The sequence below is a fragment of the Glycine max genome, chromosome 9 (assembly GCF_000004515.6).
Source record: "Glycine max cultivar Williams 82 chromosome 9, Glycine_max_v4.0, whole genome shotgun sequence".
Lineage (NCBI taxonomy): Eukaryota > Viridiplantae > Streptophyta > Magnoliopsida > Fabales > Fabaceae > Glycine > Glycine max.
The window spans coordinates 38,171,018-38,182,564 of record NC_038245.2 but is presented as its reverse complement, the minus strand read 5'-3'; the positions used below and the strand labels follow the sequence as shown (position 1 = coordinate 38,182,564).

The 11,547-nt window shown below is 34.1% G+C and overlaps 1 protein-coding gene and 1 long non-coding RNA gene across 3 annotated transcripts; both read left to right on the top strand.

Moving 5' to 3' along the window:
- Nucleotides 1–694: 694 nt before the first annotated feature.
- On the top strand, nt 695–1,138 carry LOC102664641 (uncharacterized). Its single transcript, XM_006588193.1, has one exon. The coding sequence runs from the start codon at nt 695–697 to the stop codon at nt 1,136–1,138; it is 444 nt and encodes a 147-aa protein (XP_006588256.1).
- Nucleotides 1,139–5,789: 4,651 nt separating this feature from the next.
- On the top strand, nt 5,790–10,312 carry LOC100798076 (uncharacterized). Of its 2 annotated transcripts, none has more exons than XR_005886374.1 (3): nt 5,790–6,529; nt 6,644–6,680; nt 9,100–10,312. It is a non-coding gene; the product is annotated as an uncharacterized lncRNA (long non-coding RNA). The 2 variants fall into 2 exon arrangements; XR_005886373.1 differs by lacking the exon at nt 9,100–10,312 and adding an exon at nt 6,791–7,635.
- Nucleotides 10,313–11,547: the final 1,235 nt, after the last annotated feature.

The following is an 11,547-nucleotide window of genomic DNA, read 5'->3' as shown; positions in this document are numbered from 1 at the left end:
ATATGAGAGGACCACTAATTTAGAGGATACTTTGACTCAGTTTATGCAGCTTTCTCTGTCAAATCACAAGAGTATTGAATCCACCATCAGGAATCTAAAGGTTCAAGTGGGCCAATTAGCTAAGAAATTGGCTTAAACGTCCACGGGCAGTTTTATGGCGAACACAGAGAAGAATCCCAAGGAGAAGTGTAAGCTAATTTTCACTAGGAGTCAGAGGAGGGAGAATGCAGAGAGAGAAAAAAGAGAGATGATGGAGTATTGGAGGATGTGAGTAATGAGAAAGGAGATGCCCTTAATCCTAGTGAAGGACATTCCACATCCCTTGGTGCCTTCATAGAAGGATAAAAAGCGATATTTTTCTTGGTTTCTTGACATCTTCAATAAGCTAGAGATCATCATTCCCTTTAGAGAGGCCTTACAAAAAATTCCTTTGTATACCAAATTTTTTAAGGACCTCCTCACGAAGAAAGGGAAATATATCAATAATGAAAGCATCATGGTGGAAGGAAATTTCAGTGCTATGATTCAGAAAATTTTACCATAGAAATTCAAAGACCCAGGGAATGTAACAATCTCATGCTCTATTGGGGATGTGTTAGTGGGTAAAGCTCTCTTTGATCTAGAGGCAAACATCAATTTAATGCCCCTCTCTATGTGCCAGAGAATTGGAAATCTAAAGGTTGTTCCTACTAAAATGACTCTTCAACTAGCAGACCACTCCATTATCAGATCATATGGTGTAGTTGAAGATGTCCTGGTCAAAGTTTGCCAATTCACTTTTTTGGTGGAGTTTGTGATAATAGACATAGAAGAGGATTTTGATATTCCCTTAATATTGGGTAGACCATTCATGGTGACGGAAAAATGTGTTGTGGACATAGGGAGTGAAAACTTAGAGATGAGTGTGGAGGATCAAAAAGCCACCTTCAACTTGTTTGAGGCAATAAAGCATCCTAGTGATAGCAAGAAGTTGACCTGGCTGGCAGCACCCGAAGTCTGTGTTTCTAGAAGAAGATGTCAAGCCAATTGTGAATACAACAAACCCTTCCATTGTCTTCCCGGGGCCAAGACGAGTCAAGGCCCGAACCACTCCAGATGCTCCACTTCCAATGATCCCTCCTACAACCACCTCTTCTAAAGTCGGTAAGCCTTCTCTTTTTTCCTCTCAACTAGAGCAGCTTTTACTCATTCTACAAAGCCTTCACCATTGCCAGTACCTTTTGATACAAAGTCTTCACCAATTATCTCTCCAGCAGCTAGTGATGACACTAGAGGCATTCTTATCTCAGGTTGCCTGGCCAAGAGTCCAGCTTCCTTCTGTAAGGGGGGGTGATACCTCTGGTACTGGTAATGATGATGCCACAAACGATGGAGCTAATGATGATTATGTTGCAGACATCCCTGCTACAAAGGAAGCTTGGGATCTAGGGCCCATACAGGATTGAAACCCATTTTGATCAGGATTTTTTTTAATTTTCTATATTTGTCTTTATTTATTTTGTTTTGTTTTCATTTTCATTTATTTTATTTTCATTTTAAATTCTTATATTTAGGACACTTTAATTTTAGTAGTTTAAATTCAATCATTTAATAGTTTAATTTAGTTCGATGCATGATAGAGAAGTAGACACTTATTAATTGGTTGCAATACATTTTGAGTGAATCAATTGGATGAGTAAGACTAAATGCGTACTAATGGATATTTTTTGTGAATTACTAATTGTCGTGCAAGCAGGCGTCAGTGTAAGTTATGGAGTGTGAACTAAGAGTACAAGATGTAGAAGCAAAGCTTCATGATGAATCAAGATTGATTCAAAGATGTTTTGATGATAACAAAGATGATAACAAAAGATGATGACAAAGGTGATGACAAAAAGCTCAAAGGTCAATCAAAGAATGAGTTCAAGATGTTCAAGATAGAATCAAGAACACTTCAAGATTCAAGAGGAAAGTTGATTTCAAGAATCAAGAATCAAGATTCAAGAGATCAAGATTCAAGACTCAAGATTCAAGAATCAAGAGAAGGCTTAATCAAGATAAGTATGAAAAGGTTTTTTCAAAAACTGAGTAGCACATGGATTTTTCTCAAAACATGTTTACCAAAGAGTTTTTACTCTCTGATAATCGATTACCAGATTGTTGTAATCGATTACTAGTAGCAAAATTGTTTTGAAAAAGTTTTCAAATTAAATTTACAACGTTCCAATTAATTTCAAAAAGCTGTAATCGATTACAATGTTTTGGTAATCGATTACCAGTGCCTTTGAACGTTGAAATTCAAATTCAAATGTGAAAAGTCACATCCTTTCACATAAAAGCTTTGTGTAATCGATTACACTAATTTGGTAATCGATTACTAGTGATTGTTTCTGAATAAATCAAAAGATGTAACTCTTCAAATGGTTTTTGACTTTTTCAAATTGGTTTTAAGTTTTTCTAAAAGTCATAACTCTTCTAAATGGTTCTCTTGACCAGACATGAAGAGTCTATAAAAGCATGGCTTTGTTTTGCATTTTCAATCTATCTTTTCCAATTCATTCTTTACACAAGCAATTTTTTCCACATTGATTTCTGAGTCTCTTTGAACTTCTTCTTCTTCTTCTTTGTGCCAAAAAGCTTTCCAAGAGTTTTCTGGTTTTCTAAACCTTGAAAACTTGTGCTATTCATTCTTTTCATCTCTTCTCCCTTTGCCAAAAAGAATTCGCCAAGGACTAACTGCCTGAATTCTTTTTGTGTCTCTCTTCTCCCTTTTCCAAAAGAACAAAGGACTAACCGCCTGAATTCTTTTGTGTCTCCCTTCTCCCTTGTCAAAGAATTCAAAATGACACAGTCTGAGAATTCTTTTGATTCTTCCCTTTCCCTTATACAAAAGTGTTCAAAGGACTAACCGCCTGAGAATTCTTTTGTATCCCCATTCACAAAGTATCAAAGGTTTAACCGCCTGAGATCTTTGTCTTAACACATTGAAGGGTACATCCTTTGTGGTACAAGTAGAGGGTACATCTACTTGGGTTTGACTGAGAACAAGAGAGGGTGCATCTCTTGTGGATCAGTTCTAGTGGAGGGTACATCCACTAGGTTCAAAGAGAACAAGGGAGGGTACATCCCTTGTGGATCTTTGCTTGTAAAAGGATTTTTACAAGGTTGAAAGAAATCTCAAGGACCGCAGGTCGCTTAGGGACTGGATGTAGGCACGGGTTGTTGCCGAACTAGTATAAAAACTCTTGTGTGTTTGTCTCCTTCTTCCCTACTCTTTTACTTTTCGCTGTGCATTTAATTTCCGCTTTTACTTTCTGTTAAGTTTCTCTTCTACTCCTCATTCTCTTAACAATTTAGTAAAAGCCTTAGAAGAGTAATTTTTTAATTAGTAAAGTTTTAGGAATAATTAATTCAACCCCCCTTCTTAATTATTCTGAGGCCACTCGATCCAACACAAGAGTGAAAAGGTTAGTATTTCTGACAGAAAAACATGGAATGAGAATCTGAATACTTCAATGAAAATCGATAAGTTGTGTGATCTTTAAATTATGAGAGAACAATTGGTTTTAATTTTATGATTTTGCATGTTTCTTGGATTGCTTGAAATACGTGTATGATGTGGACATGATCAAGACCTTGTTTATTATTTTAATTCAGCTTCTTAGCCAAAAGTCATCCTGTGAATGAATTTATCCCTTGCACCCATTTTGAGCCTAATGTAAAAGAAAAATTGTCATTGGAACCCAAGCCCAAAATGTTGATATCGACTAACTACCCTTCCTTAGGTTGTAGGAGAGTATGCTAAGCCCCAAACATCTTCATCTTCTGAATCAACTTTTGCTTCTAATATTGGCTTCTCTCTTCTTGTCTGTTTTAATTAATTAATTTAATTTTGTTTTTTTCTCTTGTTTATTTTAATTCAATTTTACGCTAAATTTTTTTATTGTTCTTTTCACAACCTTTTAACCAATTTATTAATTACTTGAAAATTATATATTCACCTACCTATGTACAAATAAAGTTCCTATGGACTCGACACTCGAACTTCCATTTTACTTTACTAGTTGTACAAATTGATGCACTTGTCAATCCATCAACAGTAGCCAAGGCTCTTGTTTGACACATATTCATAAATAAGTATTTTCTCTTTGTCTTCAAGACAAAAGCTAATGAATTCCACAAGATTTCTATGTTGAAGCTTTCCTATCAATAAAGCTTAATTGTTGAACTCATTTGCACCTTGGTTGGAGCTTTTTGATAATCTCTTCACTGCTATTTGTTGTCCACCGAGAAGAATTCCCTAACAATTAAATCATTATTTATGTAAAAAATAAGGGCATAACTGTAAGTACATATATACCACATTATCTCAAATTACACTACTAGAAAAATGCAATTTAGCGACCGAAATTATTTGTTGCTATCAACAACCGAAATAGTGGCTGAATAGTTCTAGTCATTATTTGTTTAATTATCTTCTATAAAAATAAATATTAAATATTATACTAATAAAGGTATAAAATATTTTAAGAAAAATCAATAAAGATAATTGAGTGATAATTAAGTTAGAAAAATTAATAAAAATAATTAAATTTTAGCCACACATATTATCCATGGAATATGCATGAGTGAAAAATGTAAATTTTATTTAGGAATATTACCCATGAATAGAGGTGTGTCAGTGCACTACAATCCACTGAATTTTTTGGTCAGTCGGGCTGGACCAATTTTGAGATGAGCAGCTATTTTCATGGCCCAAGCCAACCCTCGACGGGCCAAAAGGGTCGGCCTATGGGCTCATTCATTTTAAAAAAAATGAAAAGTATAAAATAAATGGAACCATGGTGCATGGGACATATCCATGTGATGTTTTAAAATTTTAATCTAGTCCAAAGAACCATTAATAAGAGGCATGGTGCAACAGAAAATCTTTTATTTCCAAAGAATCTATAATTTATATTTTAATTCTCTTTTAATATCTCTAGTTTGAAAATAATTTTTTTAGTCCTTATAATTTATATTTTAATTTTCTTTTAATCTCTATAACTTGAAATGAGTAATATTATCAATTAATTAAAATGTGAAATCATTTTAAACTATGATTAAAATACAAATTATAGAAACTAAAAAAAATATTTTCAAACTATAGGAACTAAAAGAAAATTAAAATATAAATTATATACACTAAAAAATTGTTTTCAAATTATATAAACTAAAAATATATGAATCGTTAAACTATAGAGATGAAATCACTAATTAAATAATCTTTAAAAAGCCCTTTTATTTTGCCCCTTCAATGCTCCCACTCATTGGATGCCATGGTAGCATAAATGACAAAAGAAATGGTGAAAGATAAATAGTGACACACTCCCAAAGGTCCGTTTACTGTGCAGTGCTTAAGCCTCCTCACCCTGTTAGCCTTTCACGAGTCCCTATGATACTATTTTTCCTTCCTTGATAAGGGTAAAGAAATGAGGAGCGTGATTACAAGCATATTATTATTATTATTGTTATTAACTTTAGTATGATATGAAAAATATTTTTTGGAGTTAAGTTGTCTAGAATTTAAGAGAGAAATAAATGATTGATTTAATTAATAATATAATATTATAAAAGAAAAAAATAAATTATTAATTAAATGTTTAAAATGTTAAATTATCAAAATATAATCACAATATTATAGTATAATAGTGAAGTGATAAGTGAAATTGTAAAAGTACAAAAAGCATTCCCAAGCTGACACGAAAGGGGGCCAACTATCATCCCACCGTTTAAACATTACACAACTTTACCATTTTCCTCTCCTTTTGTCCTTTTATTCTCATCTGATCTCACTCACTCACACACACTCTGTCACGCACCCACACCATTTTACACTCCTCTCTCTCACTCACTCACTCACTCTCTTCTGTTATAGCTGTACCACGTTTTTCTTCTCCATCTCAGCCTCAGTCCCAACACCATTCCCATGGCTGCTCTAGCTCTAGCACTGCTTCTTCTGGCTTTCAGTGGCACTTCAAGTATGTTTTTCTTTCAAACTCCTTTTCCTTTACTCTCCCTTCTCACTTTTTTTTATAGTTAAAACCCTTTTCCATTTTCCATATTTTTAACTACTGGATCTATCTCTCTCCTTTCTATTTTCTCACTATCTTCAAAGAACTAACTTCCCTCCTAGCTAAGGACATATTTGGTCATGTAACAATCATAAGCACCACATTTCTCAACATGACTTATAAACATCTAGTGTAGATTCATGTGTCCTTTGCTCTTCAAACCGTGTATACACCTTTATTAATGCAAAAGCCATAAGCTTCTCTCCTAGCTACATGGTGCGTTTGCAAGGATAGAAGCTAGGCGATCCTGCAGAAAACCTTGGACTATGCTTGTGGAGCTGGTGCTGAATATAACCCTCTCCGCTAAAACGGGTCTTGTTTCCAGCCCAACACCGTTAGGGCCCACTGTAACTACGCCGTGAACAGCTACTTCCAAAGGAAGGGTCAAGGGTCCTGCGACTTTGCGGGAACAGCCACTGTTACTGCATCTGACCCCAGTAAATCCTTCAATCTCTCTTTTCTTTTTCTTTTTTTTCTCTCTTAGCATTTATTCCTTGGAACAATAATCGTAGCTGACCCTTTTATCTGTTTCTCTTTTTCTTGATGAGCAGGCTCTGGCGGTACTTGTGTTTACCCTTCTAGCGTCAGGTATGTATTTGTATTTGATCCACCCATCATCAAGCTTTCTTCTGGTTTAATATGCTAATCTTTTCTTTTTTGTTTTACTAAAGTTTTAATATTGTTCTTTGGTTTTCAAGCTTGCTGATGGTGGTGTTGAACTTTTTACTTTTGTTTATCATAGTAATAATATGGGGGATGGGGCACTTGCATAGATTATCGATTTGTTATGAGTTATTATCTACAAAAGAGAGTTCTCTTTAGTCTTGGGGTTGTGGTGGGGACATTGCTTTGCAATATGCATATTCGCAGCTGTGGTTGTGTAATAGTAATAGCATTTTTTAAAGCATTTTTAATAGCATTTTTGTGTAATAGTAATAGTTTAGTTTTTAAAATAAAGTAATAATCCTTAGAAAACATTTTCTATTATCGTAATAAACTTTTGTTAGTTTATTTAAATTTAAATTTATCATTTTTTACCATGATATTATTAAATCGATGATAATAAAGACCACATTATGTATGAATGGAAGAATGTCACATTAGCTTTAAAGATTTTTTCCCACTTTTTCCTGATACTAAAGTAACAGTACGTACTACACTCATACTCTCTTTTTATTATCATATAGAAGAAAGAAGAGGAAAATTTCTAATTTTCTCTTTTAGTTTTTTTAAGAAAAGTATGAAAGTAGCGTAAAAAAATAAAAACATAAAAAGAAACATTACTCAAATAATTATTTAAGTAAAAGCCCGCCATGATAACGTAAATTAAAATGGGTACAAATGATGATGAAAAACTGAAAAGTATAATATTATCCTTACTTTTGAGGGAGTGTAGTGTAGTTGAAGGCAAAAAGGTTTGGAGCTAAGAAAATAAACTCAGCTCAATAGCTGATTTTTTTGGGTATACATGCCCATTCACGCTTATACCAAAGATCAGCGAAAGCATCGAACGGACAGAAAAGAAGTAGGATACACGAAATACAACAAAAAAAAATAGGATACACGAAATACAACAATATGATAATCAAGTTATGAAATTGCACAAGAAATAATAATAATTAAAAGCTTTAATTAAATAAAATCATAAAAAAAACTGAAACTGCAATAGTCCACACCGGATCAGTAAGGAGGGGAAAGGGAGAAAGACAAAGAAAATTACAAGTTTAATCGAGAAGAAAGAAAAACTTACAAAGATTGTTTCTTAGAGCCTATCTCACTTCTCTCTAAACTATTTGTGTAAAAAGATATCTCACAATGTGTTCAAGGACTCTTTTTATAGAATTGAAAAATACTTTAACAACAGTTTAGGTTATTTTAACCTAGACTATTTCTATAGTTTAGGTTACAATGAAAATTTAATCCTCAACTAAATTTATACCAAAATAATTATCTCCGTTCTGAAAAAATCATCTGAAGAGTACGTCGACTTGGCGTCTTCCTTCTTTGACGGAAACTCCTTCTTCTTGATCTTGAAGTAGTTGAAGAACCTTTTTTAAGTTCTTGGTCAGATGTTCCTTCAACATGAATCCTGCTAGGAAAGCCGCTAGCTTGGATTTTTGATTAAGAAACAATGAAATCTCTAGATCAGTTCTCTTAAGAAACACTGGATGAGCTTTCAATCATATTTTTACCTTATCTGGTTCTTCTTTTGTTGCATCAAATTGGTTCCACCACTTGACAAAGGCATGTCTTTGCAACAATGAAAGTTGTTTGTTATTTTCTGTTTTGCTGTATCTGTATTGCCAAGAAAATATCCAAGCAAGAGCAAAACTGGGAAAATACTTGAGGTCTGGTGGAATTCATGATTCCTCAGAATTGAACAACTTCTTGAACCGGGAAAATCCTTGTTGAACCTGGTTAGGGAAAATCTCAGGAATTGGTCCAAAAAATTTAGACCACTGAAGGAATCAGTTTGGAAAATTGTAATTCGTGTTGTTCTTGAAATAGATCAATCACGAGTGCTTGAATTTGTTGTTCTGATGCCAAAAAACCTTGGTCCATGAATCCATATAGTCCCAATAATTATAACCTATTGAATTAAAAGGTTCAGAAATTTTTTTGAACTCATTCAGGTTGTTTCCAAAATGTATGGGTTGTAAAACCTTTAGAATTTGGATTGCTGAATGAATGTTTAGAAGGGGATCATTTTGATCTTTGAAATGTTTAATAGAGATTGAGTTTGAATATATTAAAATGAACTCATAGAACGTTATAGTTTTGTTATTGGCTGTTGGTTTGAAATGGAAATTAGGAGGGAACTCCTTGCTGTGACTTTAAAGGCATTCTTGTCCCAGTATTTCGGTTTCATCTGTAAAATAGTTGAAAATTTATTTTTATAAATATAATTATTAGACGGTTTTGCGGCTGGTGTTGCTGTTGGTGTAATTATTTGTTTTCCCTTTTGAGTACCGCATACAACTTTTGAATCTCTAGTTTTTTGGATTAGGGTTTGGAGGTCTAATTCAGATTCATCATCTGACTCAGAGGCTATGTCATCCCAGGTTTTCTTTGGAAGTTTGGTTAAGTCAATTTCTTGAAGGGCCAAGAGTGTTTCGATTGGAAAAACATAGGCTGCTCTGAACTATTTTGAGGTTTGTGGTTTTGAAAGATCCTAAGTGGATGACTCAGATTTAATTTCAACAAGTTGGGTTGATGACCCATCTTGTTGTTTTGGTTTCTGGGTAGATGACCCAAGTTGGGTTGATCACCCAGTTTTGGAAGGTGAAAAAACCCTTTTTGGGGATGGCTCTGGTAGAGCCAATTTGAAACCTTTTTCGCGACCTCTTCCTTCTCGTATGGAGGCACTAGCTACCTTAGGCGGCATGACAAGTTTTTAGTAAGAATTCACGAGAAAGATAATCAGGTAGATAATTTGAGGTGCCTTTGAAATACTCTATTTCGAAACAAAAAACACTTAAAATTGCTTGCCATCTAGCAAAAAATTGTTTTGAGGCAATATTTTATACATCTTTTTGTAAAATTTCTTTGGTTGATTTACAATTAACCCTTATAAAAAACTTTTGATTTAACAAATCAGATTGAAATTTGGAAATGTACAAAACAATTGCTAAAAACTTCTTTTTTAACAGTTGAATATTTTTGTTGTGCTGAGTTCTAATGTTTTGATGTATATGCAATGACATTTTCTCAGGTATTAACTTTTTGTTTGAGGATACCACCATAACCTATGTCAGATGTATCTGTTTTGACAATTTTGAATGCCTACGAAATTAGGAGATACAAACATTTTATGGATTGAACTTTGAGCTTGATATTCTTGACAACCTGGATGTGAATGTCAGACCAAGGAGGAGGATTTTTTCTTAACCTATCATGTAGTGGTCTGACAATATTGTTCAAGTATGGTACAAATTCACAGACATAATTTAGACACCCTAAAAACCTTTGTAACTGGGTTTTGTCTAAGATTTGGTTTGGGAATTTGTTGTCAAACTCAATTGACCTGTCTATTGGTATAATTGTTCCCTGATGGATATTGTGACCAAGGAATCTAATTCTTGTTTGGAAAAGATTGATTTTGGTTTGAGAAATTGCAAGTCCATTTTGTTTGATGATATTAATAAAGGTACACATGTGTTTAAAATGTTGGTCAATGGTTTGAGAAAGGATTAACAAATCATCAATGTTAACACTGACAAATTTTGAATACGGATTGTAGATATCATTCATGATTTTTTGGAGTTCTTAAGGAGCATTCTTCAGACCGAATGACATAACATTCCATTCATATTGCCGGAAAGGAACTATGAAGGTAGTCTTGTACCTATTAGTTTCCTTTATTTGGATTTGCCAATATCCTGACTTCATGTCAAATTTTGAAAATATTTTTGTAGAGTTCAACCTATTGAGTAGATCCTTCTTATTTGGAATAGGATACCTAAAATCCATTGTAATGCTTGGTTCAAAGATTTGTAATTTATGACTAAACGAGGTGTGTTTCGTGTTCAAGTTCTACTTGCTTGTTGACATAGAAAGCAGCACAAGACCAAGGGTTTTTGCTCTTCCTAATTAATCCTTTATTAAAGAGATCCTTGATTTCCTTTTGGCAATATTGAAGAAGTTCTTCATTCATTTAGATTGGTCTGGATTTTGTGGGAATATGTTTTTCCTTGAAGTCTTTATCACAAGGGAGATTGAGTATATGCTTTTTCCGATTTCAAAACGCACGTGCCAAATCGAAGCAAATTGTTGATTGGATGTGTTTTAGTAAGGACGATATTTTTTCTTTCATTTGAGGTTTCTCTAGTTGGATTTGAATATTACTAAAGGAAACTTCATCCTTCAAAAAGTTGATTTGGTTAATCTTCTTTTTTGATGGAAGTTTGCTTGTGGAGCTTCTATGGAGGTTGGATTTTTAAGTTTCAATGAGTTCCTATAATGGTGATTTTCCATCATGAAGATGCAGTGGAAGACAAAGGATAAGAGATGAGAGGAGGCGTCATCTACTAGGGAATAAGCCATGGAAGAAGGAGCTTCACCATCAAGAATGTGCCTTGGATAAGAAGCTTGGAGATGATGCTTCAATGGAGGAAAAGAAAGAGAGAGAGAAAGAAAGATGAGGGAGCATGGAATTGAAGGAGGAAAAGAAGTTGAACTTTGAGTTGTGTCTCACAAGACTCTCATTCATCAAAGTTACAACAAGTGTTACACATGCTTCTATTTATAGCCTAGGTAGCTTCCTTGATAAACTTCCTTAAGAAGCTTCCTTGATAAGCTTGCTTGAGAAACTTCCTTGAGAAACTTCTTTGAGAAGCTTCCTTGATAAGCTAGAGCTTAGCTACACACCCCTCTAATAGCTAAGCTCACCTCCTTGAGAAGCTAGAGCTTAGCTACACACACCCCTCTAATAGCTAAGCTCGCCTCCTTGAGATGA

Excerpts from the sequence above, each read along its gene's own strand:
- LOC102664641 (XM_006588193.1), top strand. The coding sequence starts at position 695 with ATGACTCTTCAACTAGCAGACCACTCCATTATCAGATCATATGGTGTA.